The following is a 16,665-nucleotide window of genomic DNA, read 5'->3' as shown; positions in this document are numbered from 1 at the left end:
TATTGGGAGGCTGCAGGCTGTAGAGCAAACAGCTGATCGTGTTTCGCGCACATATGGCTACGACGACACGAGTGTATGGCGTTGTGTGCGGTCATGAAATCTGAAATTAAACTTCGAGAAATCCTCAAAAGCATGTGACGAGCAGTTGCACTGGCCGCTCGCTTCCTCCGGCGCATCTTATCCCACAGTTTTCTACCACCCCTCCTCCAGGCAGTGGCTGAATCGCTGATGTGGAAGCTGCGGGACAAGACGCACCGGCGGAAGCAAGCAGCCCCCCTTCACAAAGAAAGCTAGAGGTTTTGCCCTATGTGGATAACATGGCACATAACCTGAAGAAGGTGGCTGCTTAGCAGGGAATCCGTCTTCTTTTCTCCGCCCCCTGCAAGTTGTCTCAACTTTGCTGGCGTGTGGCGGACGGTCCGTGCAGCGCCGCTCGCACCACTGAGGTGGTGTACCAGATTCCACTGCAGTGTGGCAGAGTTTACGTTCGCCAAACTGACCATGTATCAATCATAGACTGCGACCGCATTTGCGCTCTCTGAAGGATGAAATTGGCGCTAATCTCCCCAGACATTGCATGGAATGCAATGGTTGTTACCCCAAGGTTAAGGGGAAAGTATAGAATTGAGCGTGAGATTTTAGAAGCTGCACACATGCACAAACTTGGCCTTGACACCCGTGCAAGTGAGCCTCCTCTGGCTCTCCTAGAAAAAGAGACCTGTTTTTGATCAACAAGTGATAGTAGTGTCACCCCTTTGCAGTCAATTTTTCTTTGTCATTATGTGTGATTTTACCACAAGTTATTCTTGAGTTTACTGTTTTTATTAGCTCATGGCATTCCACGCGCAGACGCAATGTTTTGATTCTATGTGTTTCTTCATACTCAACGTCGTTTGGTGTTTACTTCTGTAATCTTCCACGGTGAAACACATAACTTACACCGTGCCATATGTATTTTGTACAACAGTGGCAACTTCAGACATGAATTAGCCCTGTAATTTCGTAGTGTGTAAATCTTAATTGAACTGAATAAAAATATTAGAGTAGTCAATAAGTTACCACTGTTCTTCACAGCATGATTTGGGTAGGTCACAAGGTCTGTAGAGCAGTTAGGATTCCAAGCATGCAGGAGAAAACTTTTGCAGTCTTTCATTGTATTGTAAACAGCATGGAACACAGCTGCAGATATGTAAAACAGAATGTGCTGTGCTATATATTATTTTTAGAACTTCGCTAACCACAAATAAATACCAACTTGACTAATTTGCCATAATTCTACGGCTCTTTCAGAGACTGGCTTCTTTCCCAAAGGGTTGCAAGTCACGAGGTGCGGTGCCTAGGTTTCTAACAAAGCAGCCCGCTTGGACCTGAGAGCTCACTTTTGGCCCTTGCTAACTTGATAATAAATATTGCAGTACTGGCTATGTATGTTAATATTTTAAAGGCGCCGGTACAGCGCACGTAATGAGTGCAGACAGTGTAGCAGTCAGTGTGTCTTGACTGTTGGGGCCCATGTAACTAGTCCGGGCTGTTGTTCTGCAGTGCTGATGTAATTATGAAATTTACAAAAAGCCCAGGTAGTAGAAATTTCCGAAGCTCTCCACTACGATGTTCCATATAGCCTGAGTTGCTTTCTGACGCTAAAACCCCGTAACGCCAAACCAAACCATTTTTTCCATACACATATGAGTACTGCAGCATGTATCATACTTTTGGAAGCAACTAGTGTGCAGTATTTGATAGAAAATACATGCAAACCAAAAATTTGTTGTCTCCACCTCTGCAATGTGTCTTGGCTACTTTGAGCGGAAATTAAAATGTGAAAGTGCTTCTCAGGAAACGCATCTAAGACTGGTTCCTTAATCTGAACAATTTTTAGTGGTTTTTATCTCCAATCAGAAGTCAGATCACTAGCAAGTGTGTTTATGTTGGCATTTCATGTCGGGTGAGTTCTGCATTTAAAACAGTATTAAAACCATCTGTGCTCTGTGTTCATCTTCAGGTCCATGTTGGGCATGGGAGTTGTGTGCCAGTGGCTGCGTGGAATCGCCTGCTGGAATTGGGCAGCGACTCCACATTCTGCAAACAGTTGGCAGTGTGCCTGTGGGGCAACGAAATCCTCGCCCAGAGGAGCCTCACAGGTACACTGTCAAATAAAGCCATCTCTAAGGGGATGACGAAAATACATCCACCGCTTTCTCCTCTAAAGGTGGCTTCATTGTCAGGTAAATCACTCGTTCTTGTTGCATAGCTGCATGCATTTAGTCACTATTACAGGTGACCATCAACCCCCCCCCCCCCTTTTTTTTTAGAATGTGGCCCATTTGTGATTCCGTGGGTTTGTAAATAATTAATTGCATTACTCTCATTGTTGTCAGACTGATGAGAGCCAATCCACTCAATAAAAAGGACTTTACAGTGAAAGCTCGTGAATTTGAACCTCGATAATTTACATTTTCGGATAATTCGAACTACACTTCTTTGTCTGGCCAAGCTGCGTAGAGGTCTGTGTATAAAAAGAGCCTGCTAATTCGAAATCGAGTCGCTTTCGCTATGGAAAATTCGAACTACGCGCTGCCGCGTCTGGGCAGCTTGGCACAGAGCACGTGGCCAAAAACAAGCACCTCCGCATAGTTAGAGGCTGCGCACGTCCTAAACAGGGACTGAAGACGAAACCAGATAAAACTGTGGAAGAGCGGGTAAAGCCTAAATGGCGCCATCACCGGCGCGGCGGCCGGCGGCGCCGACTGGTAGGGGTTGACGGTCGCGGTGGCGGCTGCCTACCCTCATTTTTGCGCAGCCTCCGAAACTCGCCACTAAATACTCTTTAATTAGAGCGCTGTTAATTCGGAAATACGGATAAGTACTGTCGGCGCAGTCTCAGCCAATGCCCATGAAAGGATATGACTTCGGACGGGCGCTGCAGATTACGTGCGAAAAACATTTTTTTCCTTCCGCGAGTGTCGTCCATCTTTCCACCCATCAGTCGCCAACGGAATCACGCGGTCAGCCGCGATCATGACGCAAGCTTTTAGCAACGCCCGGCGGTCAGCCGCTGGCCGGAAGCGGCCAACGTGGGCTATCAGCGCGGACCAATCAAGGCGCGACCGCGTCAGGCTTCCGCCCGCTTCTACAATATGGCTGCGCCTGCCGAAGCGGCCTCTCACTTCCCCACGAACTCGTCGTTGCCGCTACACTCTGCCAAACAAAATTCGCACGAAGCTTCCGCTTTGTCTAAAGATGTCCGCAGCACAAAATTTTACCGATGAAACGCGCCTGATTTTCAGAATGCTTCTGGATTTTCAAGGCTTCTAGGCTTAGCCACTACGCGTCGGTTGATGTCAGGAAGCGCAGAAAGTTCAAACAGGTTAATTATTTTGGTTCAGAAAAGGGACATGAAGAATAATTCGTCCTCTTTGTCGTCATTGAATAAATAACAGTTTAACTGTAAATGCACCGCTGTTCTTTTCATCCTTTTGCTAAGCATATGAAATCACGCAGTTTCTAGATCCTGGCGGCAGCCGGCCATTTTCCGCCGCTTGTGGTGCTGCACGGCGGCGGTGCGTCGGCGTTCCGCCGCGCCGCTCAAAATCCGCAGTGCAAGTTCGCTTCAACGGGTCACCCTTAAGGCGAATGTATTGAAAATGAGGCTTGCACAACCGGACAACCGCTGGCACTCTGCAAAGTTCGCTTCTTCCCTTTGCTAGAGCTAATGTCAAAAGGTAAACACACCGGGATGTTATCTCTGCGCAGCATCCTGACGCATTGCCAAAAAAATGCGTTGTGGATCATGACGGTGCGAAACAGAGGGAATTGTAAACGATTGACGTTTTTTTTCACATTTTTAGGAAACAATCAGGGTGGGTTGGTTCGTTATGCGAGTGAGTTCGTTACACGAGTAAATACGGTACGTTTACTACCATAATGCAATGAGTCTTGTCAGTTTTTTCGAGGCCATTCGTTATTCGAACATATGATAATACAAACTCTTTTCCCGGTCCCGTAAAGTTCGAATTAACGAGCTTTTACTGTATATGAAAGTCTTTTGAGTGATGCTCTGCTCGTCTAGTGGCAGCTGAAAAATGCGCAGTGGGCTATGCGATCAGGCGGCAGCTGTTGCAGCCGCTGCTTTCCAAGCTTCTTGCGAGGGAGGTGGTTTGAGAGGTCAAAATAGAGGTCGTAAAGATATGACGTATAGTTCCTTGCAGTTTATATTACGTTGGCTCATGATGGTAGCAAGATATTTTGTGTTATACTGATTCTATCTGCTGTAAAAATATACTGGGGGACTAAACGCATTCTGTTTGCATTCCTGTCACAGCAGTTACTGAAGGGTGTGTGTTGTTCAACCGGTACAAGGAAATATCAGTATCGTCGGCTGCCCCATTTTAGATTAACGTGTCCCGAAATGAACATGGCAGCGCCATAGAAAACAACAAAGATGCACCGAAAAGTTGACACACAAGCACCCCGGTAACAAGAAAATGTGATGTTGCTGTATTTAAAAGCTGAGTAGACAGCTGCTAAAACTAGAGAAATGTATGTTTTTCAACATGCGCTGTCCATGGTTCAGGTATAATTCACACAGAGCAATGACATCAAATCGCATAATACGCAACCAGCTTCTGGAATAGTTAATCACTCCTGTGAATCGGGTGTTACACTTAGTAGAGGACAGAAGCCCCCTCTCTCATTGATCTTTAGTCAACTGTGCCTGTGCCACTTGCTGCCACCTTTTCAGAGTCATGGCGTAGAATTTGCTGGTGCCAGTTACAGTTGACGACCGAATTTTTGGACTCTCTAGGGACCACTAAAAGACTGAAAAATAAGAAAGTTCGCACAATGAAATTTTACTGAAAAACGTATGAACTTATTACCAATAAGCCGGAGAAAGGGGTCAGTTGTATTGCACACATTATAAAGCTCCTCATGACTAAATTTCGCCGCGTGACGTGCACAGACAACGGCGGTGACCGCTTTCACGTGCTCGGCCTGGCTCTGCTGCCCTCGGCATGTCGCCGATGAATGCACGGTTGGGACAAAGCTTAAACGACAAAGCAAACATGGTGCTGTGGGAACTGCGCTGCGCCCGCAATACGATGGGCCCGGAACGAGAACGTGGTGAAGCAATAACAATAAGATGGCGAAACAATAACAATCGAGAAACAGCCGAAGCAGGTGCTCCGTCAGCATTGGCCTCGTAATTAGGCCTAGCGACTGGAGCCAAAATCGGCTTTGTATCCAGCGATATGCTCTCTGCGGTGGTTTGCGTATAATGAGTGGCGTCTTGCCTGTCATCAAAACGCCAGTTGTTTACGGTTTTATGATAGGAAACCCAGGTTTGTGGTGCGTTTTGACGCGGGTACGCTGACATCGCTTTAAAATGCACCACAATTTCCTTCTGCGCTCGCCGTCCAGGAAGCCGTACGCCTCCCACGCCGCTTCGCTTCTACCTCTTCTCGTATTCGAGACGAAAGACTCGGCACAGATGAGTTCCTTGAACTCTGAATACTGTTCAAGTCCTTGTGGCGGAAGACATTCGAGAACAGTACAAATTCGAAACCACGCGGGTGCAATGTGCTGACTTGCGAAGAACTTCAGCATCGCAAGTAAGAGGCTCACTTCAAGCTTGAATTTCGTTTTGTTTGATCAAGTTTTCGATCATTCTTGCAGTTATGAATTAATGAGGCTCCACTGTATGGTTCCACACAGTGTATGGCAGCTTCAGTATTGGCGGCCAGTGCGAATGAGGTCCGAAAAATTAAGCAATCAGTTGCGGTGCGTCTGAACGTTCAGGCACTCTTGTACATTGGCTCTATAGGCCATGTCGCGGTGCCGCAGAAAAGTCTTAATAATCAAGCATGTCCGAAAATTGGCTCATTTTGTCTTCAGCAGCTCAGAGGTAGCTAATGACGAAGGTGAGCAGATATCTAGCGAGGTGTACTGAAACTGCGGATCTCTTTGCTTATTAATTGTTTTGTCAATTCAGCTTTGTGTAGGCTTGCGTAAGAGGTGGCACGAAATAAACGGAAGAAAGCAGTGACATTGCTGCAGTTTCTGTATGCCTCACATGACCTGAGCTCGTGTTTTAAGTCATCTTACCCATTCGCTGGCTGAACCAGCAAGAAAAAGAATGATAAAGGTTGTTTTCAAAATATTTTATTATTTGTTTATAAACACACTGACATTACTCATTGTCCAAACTTTGCAGATTCTTTCCGGTACCATTTGATGCTGAAAGGGTGCTCTGCCAAGGAGCTTTCAAAGCGGCACAAGAAGGTCGTGCGGTATTTAGCGCAGAAGTGCTGTGACCTGCGGCGGTAAATATCTGTGCAATATCAGTTTTCTGGTGAGTGAAAATACACGGTAATTTGCTTTTGTTTTCATTATCATCAATACAAGGCTGATGAACTGGCATGCACTGCAATTGCTTTCGACGAATATAGTAAACACATTCTTGTGCAATTTAAGAGGACATTCAGAAAATTTCTTTAAGGAAAGTTCGGTTAACTCCAGTGGGCATGCAACATTTGTTTTTGTATCGAACTGTCTATTAATCATTACTAGTGACGAGGTTTGGAAGCAGGCAACGAGGTAGGGATTGGAATGTTTTGTAGTGTGTCCACAGGGAAATGTTCCAATTCAGTTGTGTAATTTCCTTTTTTTGGTCCCACATAAACCATCTCCTCTTTTGCAGCTATGCTGCAGGTATGATTTGAAAAGTCAAGTTTGCCTGCCAATATTTAGAGGAGCTCACCATGCTACAAGCCATGCCGTTACAGCCGTACAAATTAGAGTTAAACCTTGGTATAACAAAATAGTTCTTTTCAGAAAAAACTGTTATATCGTGAACTCCATTGCGTCAAGGTTTTAGTCTTTCAGTGGTGCATTATTTGCCCACATGCATTCGTGAGCCGCTGCGGTGGCTCAGTGGTTCTGGCGCTTGGCTGCTTACCCGAAAGATGTCGGTTCGATCCCGGCTGCGGCGATCGAATTTTGGTGGAGGCAAAATTCTAGAGGCCCGTGTTCTGTGCGATGTCAGTGCATGTTGAAAAATGCCAGGTGGTCAAAATTTTTGGAGCCCCTCACTACGGCGTCCCTCATAACCTGGGTCACTTTGTGACGTTAAACCTCCATAAACCATAAGCGACGGGCGTTTTTGAAGATAATACAAGCTATTTTAGAAGAAACGCTAGCATAACTTGCGGCGAGAGCAGTTCAGTGATGCTTCATTACCTCTAAATCAACTATCTCTCTATATAGGTTTAGTCTAAATTTTCTGGGGTGCCGAGGTGCTCCCCATGACATCGTGCATTTATATTACCATTTAACTTGAAATAATTTCTCAACAGAATGCGAATATCTTGAATGATAGTTGAAGGTAAATGCCGCCACTAAAAACTGATCACGAGCTTCACGCGTTCTTACAGTGATTGCCACACAGCGAGTTCCTTCACTGAATACGAAACCTAGCGGCGCTGCAAAGTTCATTACTTGCGTGAAGAAACCTTGCGACCAATCATCTGCCCTCACGGGCTGATGAGAGGGATGAGTTGGCCGGAGGTTCATTAAATAGAGTGCGGCTCGTTTGGCTTGCTTTGTGCTCAGTGTAGTTTACTGTGCGTGTGCGCTTGACGGAAGCGATATGGCGACCATCGACTGTGTGCCCTTCATGGGACGGTGTGATGGTGCTGTTTGGTTTGAGGGGTTTAATGTCCCAAAGTGACATCGGATACGAAAGATGCCGTAGTGGAGGGCTGTGGAAATTACCACCACCTGGGGGGCTCTTGAACATGCACTGACGTCACACAGTACATTGGCGCCTTGTTTTGGCTCCACCGAAATGCAGCCGCAATGTCCTTGGTACCAGCAGTGGAGCGTCTTAACCACTGAGCCACCGCGGCAGGCTTCGTTGTTTAGGGCGCTCGACAGCTCAGGAGTGTTCGCATTTTGTGGCACTTGTAGGTTGCTGCTGCTGCCAATGCTTGTTCGATGGTAGCAGTAGCAACCTTCACGTTTTAAGAAAAATTACATTTTTAAGTTTACAAAGTGATGAAATTTGCCCAAATTATCTTTTCGGCATAAAACTGCTTCGTTAAATCGAGGGAAAAAATACATGGACTTCAGTGGAAACTAAAAACTAAAATCAAACTTTGTTGCGCAGTGAAATTCGTTATATTCAGGTTCTATATATTGAGGTTTAGCTGTAACCTATGCAAGATATACTAAGCAGTTCTTCTTGGGAAAGTTTAGTGAAAAGAGCCTGAAAGTATGCATGCTTTCAGGAAAGGAAGTTTTGCATCTGTACTGTGTGCTTTTACGTAAGAAAACAGGAGCAGCTTGCTTAAAATTATACAAAGCCGCCGCGGTGGCTGAGTGGTTATGGTGCTCGGCAGCTGGCCCGAAAGACGCGGGTTCGATCCCGGCCGCGGTGGTCGAATTTCGATGGAGGCGAAATTCTAGAGGCCCGTGTACTGTGCGATGTCAGTGCACGTTAAAGAACCCCTGGTGGTCGAAATTTCCGGAGCCGTTCTCCACGGCGTCTCTCATAGCCTGAGTCCCTTTGGGACGTTAAACCCCCATAAACCAAACCAAACCAAACTTAAAATTATGCAACCTCACTTTTGGACGTTGAAACCCAATAAACAAAACCAATAATTTGGTTTGTGTAGTGACGCCACCGCTGTTCAACCAAGGAGCAGGTGCCTTAACTTTTTAACCACCAACCTCGAGCTGCACTCGTAATCGTAAATTGTACCAATATCTCCATTGACAACCACGGCCAGTTGTCATGCTGCTCTCACTGACAGACTAGCTGCAGTTAGGTACATCTTAGAAATTATAACACTAGAAGGTGCTAGTATCCTATAAAAATGTTTCATGCATTTAGCACATTTTAAGCCTGACAACAGTGATCTTGGACTTTCTGCACCACTGTGCTTAGAGATGTATCGAACGATGTTTGACTGTACTAATGATGAAAACTTGTTTTTGGTGGGACGAAGCAATGTCTATGCACTCTGTAGTGCATTACAGCGTATCGAATCGAATAGATATGGGGTTGTAACCCATTACTATATGGCATGCAGTGAGGGAAAGGTGCCTGCAGGAGCAGCTTTCCATTTTAAATTTTAATGGGAGACCATCTGGTTTCTGCTTTGGACTGAACCACCTGGTTTCTGCTTTGGAAACTTAGTAATTTTATCTGGCAACAAACGAAATTGCATTCCGTCAACAGCATCGTCTGCTAGCACATTCGGCTCATCCGTCGTCTGTTAGCACAACAGGGGATCACAGGATCGCAGCTTCTACAAACGACATGCCCGAAAAAGTAACTGAAAGTGCTTTGATATTCATAAATATAGCAGAAATAAATTTCAAAAAATATAGCGTCTTTGTTGCGAACAAAATTTAAATATTCGTGGTTTAAAAAAAATTATTGGCGGGTTGCAGTTTCTCAATGACGCGAAAGCGCAGCCGTCGGCGCCATGACAGCGCAAGCGACGCGTCTCGTTATGTATTATTTGCCTCTTTGAAGCATTGCTTGAGTGCTTGTACGGCGGACACGTGTGAAGAACTCATTCAATAGCAAGGTGACCAGGAATGTGTTTTGGAGGCCAACGACAAGAATTACGGCCTGATAACATTCGCGAGTTTCAACGTGTAAGCCATGAAGAAAGGTAGTGCTGCGAAGTCTTTTCATCTGGAAAGGCAACGAAGACCCCTGCGCGGTTTTAATAAGCCTGGGTGAATCGCATAACCGGTGAGTCCCGCTCAGCGTTTCTTTGCAACTGATCGGTATTCACACGCGATATTTGTATGTGGCTATATAGGGATGTGAGTGGAGGCAGTGTGCATACGGTTGCCGCAGGGCCTACATCCTGCAAGACAAGTGTTGTTCTCATTGTCTTTATGTGCGTTTAGGGCTCTTGTGCCGTCGTAAATAAAAATGGGACCAGATATCACACAGAGTTAAACTGTCGCTTTCTAGCGCTGCGACACTCAGCGCGAAAGCGTGGATTTGCACTGCGTACAAGACAATCAACAAGAAGTGCTGCACGATGGAGCACTCGCTCAAGGCCAGCTGCGACCAGACAGCGTAATATTTTGCTCAGGGTTGGTACTTATCGGATTAGTGCTTGCACCTGAGACAGTGATCGCATGTGGACAGCTGGTGCATATTCCTCGCCATGTCATTACTATCCTTGTCTGTGCTTCCCCAACGGAACAAGATTTGAGGCAGTGTTATGTCAACGTTAGATAAATCTTTCTTCACTCCTGTGCTGTAAGCGTCGATGCTTCCTCTCCTACTGAGCCCTGCGAGCTGTCGTGGATGCAACTGCACCCTTATTTAGGTTTTCTAGCTTTCTGCCATATCCCTCGCCTGTGCGGCCCGCATACAAGTCGTTCGCCATTGTGGATAGTTTTTTGTTACTTATTTACAATTTGATATTTATTTTTGGTTGCGTGCCATCTGCTGTGCTGCCGGCAATTCTCTGAGCTCGGAACTCTTCCCAGGCCCCGGATCCTGCCCACAGACCTCCCTACACTGCGCTCACCAGTGTTCTTTGGTATTTTTTGTTTGTCTTCCCCTTGCTTGCATTGCCAGTCGACAAATTTGTGTAGTTTTCAATTGTATGCAGATTTGTTAAAGGCACCACCAATATTATTAAGATGCTAAGCTGTGATATGGGATATCAGGCTTCTTGCTAGTGAAGGCATGAGTTTTTCTATTTCTCTTCTCTTTTATCCCAGGCAGAGTGGTCGCAACGTCCAATTTAATACCTAGACATTGGTACAAGGCACCATGATGGGAAATAATGAAAACCTGTGCATCCGATATTGAAATTGGTGTGCAGTATATCTTCTGGCTCATCTTTCAGTTCGGTTATGACAGTCAACCTGACTCTCCTCAAAGAATGTATGTGGGTGCATAACATAAAATCTTTTCATTTCTTTTGTCATCGTCTAGCTCATCGGTTTGTTATTTAATTATATGACGTCTAATTTTAGTTTCTAGAGCAGTAGACAATTTCCCCTCTTGTCATTCATGACATTGCTACAGCCACTGACAGCTGTTGCTCTAGATGTATTTATTTGCAGTTGCCAGCAGCCAGCATCTATTGGGTCATGCGTCATTCCTGCTTTCGGCTCTGTGATCCATACTGAGCTCTTCATGGTAGTTATTCTTTTTCAGTGATGCATATCTTACCTGCATATTTAGAAAAATATTTTCGAATTAGCCTTACAGCTAGGTTTAGGAATGCATGCAAACACTACATGCACTTCACAGCAGTACCTCAGCTTATATTTACAGGAACTGTAGACTTGTACAAAAATAGTCGCTCAGGTAGCTCTTGACGCAGCTGCTGTTAACATAAAGGAGTTGAGCATGCTTCAGGTGCTTTGACATTGCACACCTGTTGCTTGTTCTGTACATGTGTCCTCGAAAAGACCCTATATGTTCACTTATTCCCGTAAAAACATTGTGCTCTACAATAATCGTTTACCGGTGTTTATGATACTGAGATCAAAATGTCAATCAGTAATGTAACATTACACGATGACATCAATCCTTGTATGGCATAGAATCCTTGCAATGCACTGGGAAAGCTGCTGTCAGCACAAATTTAATGCTGGTTTATTGCCATGGAATATGGTTATACTGCACAGTTTGTACCTCTACCTTCTTAAACCTGCATCGTAGAAAATGTAAAATTAGTTTAAGGAAAATTGAAGGAAGTGTAACAATAACTGTTTCATATTTTGGTGGACTCTTGAACCTTGATGTAAAGGAGAGATATAGAAGGGAATTAAAGAAGAGCTGCCAAAGCGAAGGGCTGAAGCCCTTGTCAGATGCCCCCTCTTTAGTTAAATATACCTCGCAATTAATACATTTGGTGCGAAACAAACATGGGACTTGCATTCTCACGAGGACCTTCATGTCAGTGAAACAAAAAGTGCCAATGTTTCCGTACTTTAGAGGTTTGCTCTTAAAAGCACGGCTGACTGCCGCTCATAGTTGAAAGCGAAAATATGTCTTCTTTTCCTCATGGGAAGTCCGCGGTGCTGGTGCCATTTGCAATGGTGATTGGCATTGTGTCTCATGATGCACAGCCCGCTTCTGGAGCTGGTGGTTTTGTCGGTCGTGTGAATCTGTAGTTAAAATTAGTGCAGAACAATGGTTCTCCAGTTGATCTTAGGTAACTGTATCCTGTGCAACCTGCTACCACCATTTTCCTCAAGTTTCCTAATAACATTTGTCCACCTGATTGCCATCCATTCATGCAATCACGTACTCTAGGAACCCTCCCAGTGTTTAGTGTTGTATTGCTTATATCTGCTCTGCATTGCACATGCATTGCACTTTCTATTTTTTCGAATATTCAAGATATCTCTCTTCCTGTTTCTTGCTTAAGCAGCTGAGTTCTTGCTGTTTAGATGGGAGGGTTACAGAATTTTAAACAATAATAATTTTGATTTTTACTGGTCGCAAACAGGCACATTCTAGCAAGTTTCAATCATAGGTACTGAGTGCAACATAATATTGCTCTACCTAGGAGTGACTTCAACCTTTCATCCGCGTTAGGTGAAAATAAGGGGCGCAGCCTCAAGTATTGGAACGTCGTTGGTATCGTCTCTCAAGAGTCACGGCTTGCTAGTGATTCTGATGGGGTCCTGTGAACTAGCTAGCAGAACTTGTTGGCATAGCACCGGTCGATCACGCACATAAAACCTCTGCGCTCACTCTATAATGAGTACAGCAGCACTAACGACGGCCAGGTGTTCAGTAGTGTGAAAGGCTTCATAACGAGCGATGCCGACGAGACCCTGACAGTCGCCAAGCCATGCCTTGGCAGAAAGCTGACGAGCGAAAACTTGTCACCAACGGTACAACAAACTGAGTATCCTCTCTCGTCATGGTGAATATGTCGAGCGGAAACATTAGAGAAATGCTTTGAACGTGTTCATATATGAACGCTGACGAGAAATAAACAGCACAGCACAGCGCCAGCCTCCTTCTGTGGCGAAAAAGCCGTGAGTGCGTTTGCGTGATGATGATTGTAGAAAGCGAATTCTTAAGTCCTAGCGTATGAAGATTGCCGTAAGTGTTGTTTTGGCAGTAGTGACCTGAAATCAATTGTTGCTTACTGTGTATAACAACACATAGAGTGAATGAGATGTCACAATGCAAAATGAGATGACCCTCTCCGTCTAACAATGGATGGGTTTTGGAAACGCAGACTTGTGGAGAACGGCTTAGTTACATCAGATTTCGTGATGTTTTTGGTGTAGTGTCAGTGATGAGGAATTGTAGTTCATGACTGACGATGTAAATGCTGAGTGCGCAAATGAAGACAGCTAAAATACTAGACAATATGAAAAGAGAACATTTTACGAAAGGCGGTGAGTTAGTGCAAGTGGCAACAGACTACATCTAGGTTGGTCATCCGCACATCTAAGCCAGATCGTCCACAAATGCAGAGCATTTCAGAAAATGGTTGCGAGTAAATTGGGGCTTAAGGCTTTTGGCATGCATGCAGAAGTTACGAACAGAACCTTGCAGTATGTTCAAAAAGAGTTTTAAACTGGCTTGCTACTACAAATCTCTCGGACATAAAAGTGGTACACTAAGAAGTTTAACATTGAGAACAGTGCAGTTAACCACTGAAAAAAAAATCACAAGGTTAATACTAAGATAGGGAGGAGAGAGCTGCGTGAGTTTGCAATAAATTCAAAACAAAATATAAGCTGAAATCGTGAACAGCCATAGGCAGGGCATGCATTTTTAAAAACCGACCGTCTTTTTGGGTAGTGGAGTGGTTGCTGGCAGCAAGAAACTGCTCTTGCCTTCATTTTATGACCATATTGCTTTGTGCTTTAGATCTCTGAGCCTGTCATAGGCCGCATGTACTTGTAATGAATGATCTGTGCAAATATATGGCATTGGTACACTATACAAACTATAAAATGTCATCAATGCTTACTCTCTGTGTAGTGAACTTTGTAAAGCCTGTTAGTCACCACTTTGTTGCACTTCACCCCTTCACTACAACATCCCTCATGCACTGAGTCACTTTGGAATGGTAAACCCAGTTAAACTAAACTAAGCATGTCACCCCAAATGGGAGCCTTGGTTATGGTACTCAGCTGCTGACCCGAAAGATGCAGGTTCAATTCCTGCTGCAGTGGTCGCATTTTGATGTAGACGAAATACTAGAGGTGCAAGAACTGTGATGTTAGCACACTTAAAGGTTTACCCAATTTCCTAATATCTAACATAGCCTGCGCCGTTTTGTGGTGTTAAACCTCATAAAATCAAGCGAAATTATTGGCTACTTCATTTCTGAAAATTTCTGTAAATGTATAATTATTTTATAAACATTAACCATTTTCTGCACCTCTTTTCCTTCATCTTTACCTCTCTTATTCCCTTCCTCCCTGAGCAGCAGGTCAGTGGCTTTGAATGCCAGCTAAATATTCGGTTTCTCATTTCATTAGGAAAACCCTCTCGCTCTATTGCTTTGTTACATGTATTATGCAGAAATATGTGAAGCTTAGATCAAAGAGCTATGGCCTGGATAGTAAGTTCTATATTCAAGGATAGTCATTTTTATATTGAACCATACTAACATTACATATTACGCTATCTATGCAGACTTCTTTTGTGATGGGCTACGTGGCAGAGAAGTGCTGTGACCTGCAGCGGTAAACATCTTTGAAAGGCAAATTTTTAAGTTACATGCATAAATAGATTGGGCAAGCTCATGCGCTTGTGAAGCTCATAAACTTGCATTTGTTGTGATAGCCTTCGCTGTGATGCACTGACTCATTGGAATACACCGCAGATCTTCACTGCAATCAGATATGCCTAGTATAGTGAGACATTCATGTACTGAAGTTTGGCTTAGTACACTGTGCTCAAATAAGTTTTTTAGCTGGCAAAGATAAAGCAAGGGTGGTAGTGTTTGTAGTGTTAACAGGGCATTCTTGCAAACTTCAGCATCCGTGTCATTCTTTTCTTTTCATGCAACATAAACAGTCTTCCCTTCACAAGCATGTTTGAAACAAAATGCTGCACAGTTCACCGCTGTAAAATTGAAGGACATTGTGCTGCTCGAAAAAATGATTTCTGGCTGCCGCTGTAGTTGTGGTATGAAAAGTTGGCTAGGCTATATTAACAACATTTCGTCACAATACAAGCCATTTGCACGCCACACGATGTGTTGATAGTACAATATCCAGCAGATTTGGTGTGGAGAGTGCAGTGCTAAAACGAGAATAGTGATGGAGAAAGCCGACAATATATTTTGACAGAGGCATCAAGAATGCTAAATTTTCTGAAAAGGTATTTTTGGGATGCTTCTCAGAAGGTTAAGACACTTTTATACTTCACTAACATCAGACCAATTATAAAGTATGCCTATGAAGTCTAGGACCCCCTCGTCAGATCCTACTGTGATATGCTGGAACGCGTTCAAAATCGTGCAGCGTAGTTTGTCACCAACAGATATATTTTCAATTGCCGAAGTAGCAGTGTCAAGCAGAATCACAGCTGGGACTCTGGAGAAGAGCCGTTTACGAATAAATTTAGAATTCTTTTACCGCATTTATTTCAAGAACACTACTATTAACCCCAAAACCTATCTGCTACCACGTCATTTTGTATCCAGAAAGCACAATCACGATGAAAAATACTTGAGATAAAGCGCCGTACTAATGTGCTCAAACTGTTTTTCTTTCCGCATGCCATCAATTAATGTTGTAGGCTGCCTAAAAGTATCGTTTAATGTCAGTCCGAGGCAAAGTTCCGAGCAATGTTGTCGGAATTGTGATGTGCGCGCATGCTCAGCTGCTGTATTTCTGCTTTTCCTCTTCTTGTCCTTCCGTGAACAATTGACTGATGTGAATGGGCTTATTGACGATCTTTTTTATCATCTGCCATAGATTCTTTCCCATCCTGTACAAAAGGTTCGCACATGCTATAGGGTTGATTGTGTACGTATGTATTGCCCCTGCAGTTATGCCTTCGTGGTGCTGCAGAAATTTAAATAAATAATTATACTGCTGATGATCTGCTAGGACTGCAGGATTCTAAGAGTGAAAAAAGCAGTGGGAGGCCCTCAGCCAAGTAGAATACTGAAATTTGACTAGTAGCAGACAGGGATCATGCAGCTTGTGGAGGACTAGAAAATTGGAGACTTATGGAAGAGGCGACTCAAGTGCACCATCTGGCCTTGTGATGCAATGTGTAGGGCCCTTCGTTTTTGGATAAAACCTGGTTTCTTCCTACTGTTGTACCCCAAAAAGATTTTTAAAGATCAGGTTCAACCCAATTTCTTTGCAAATGTGCCTGTAAGAAAGTGTGGTTATAAGGTGCACAAAGCTAAGAGCTGTTGGAGTGTATTGGATGTAATATAATTCTACTCAAATTTTTTAAACAATTCTCGTAATTTTATTTCCGTTTTAATGTTTTTTCTTTATTTTTTATTTATAGTTTTCTTATACTTTTTGGATAAATTGAAAACTACATGTACTGACTGGTATTTCATTGCCATTATTAAACGCATAATTATGAAGCTGCATTGGAAGGTAGGTGTGCATTTAGTATGCGTGCTTTGAATTTCAGAGATTGTTTCTGCAATGCAAAATGGAGGATAGGCC

The 16,665-nt window shown here is 43.9% G+C and overlaps 1 protein-coding gene across 6 annotated transcripts in view; it reads left to right on the top strand.

Annotated features, from left to right (window-relative positions):
- Positions 1-16,665, top strand: part of LOC144094054 (uncharacterized) — a 39,880-nt gene that overhangs the window by 13,976 nt on the left and 9,239 nt on the right. For 3 of the 6 annotated variants that reach the window (XR_013306396.1, XM_077627918.1, XM_077627914.1), the window contains 2 exons: positions 2,003-2,141; positions 6,212-6,320. Coding sequence is in view for 5 of the 6 variants with exons in the window: in XM_077627918.1 (XP_077484044.1) it covers positions 2,003-2,141; positions 6,212-6,311 (239 nt within the window). In the remaining variant the exon portion in view is untranslated. Of the gene's footprint in view, positions 1-2,002; positions 2,142-6,211; positions 6,321-10,518; positions 10,572-11,103; positions 11,180-16,665 lie in introns of all 6 variants that reach the window. The other 3 variants (XM_077627915.1, XM_077627916.1, XM_077627917.1) reach the window with 3 other exon arrangements.

The sequence above is a fragment of the Amblyomma americanum genome, chromosome 6 (assembly GCF_052857255.1).
Source record: "Amblyomma americanum isolate KBUSLIRL-KWMA chromosome 6, ASM5285725v1, whole genome shotgun sequence".
NCBI classification, from domain to species: Eukaryota; Metazoa; Arthropoda; class Arachnida; order Ixodida; family Ixodidae; genus Amblyomma; species Amblyomma americanum.
The sequence above is the reverse complement of the archived record's forward strand: the minus strand, read 5'-3'. Positions and strand labels throughout refer to the sequence as shown.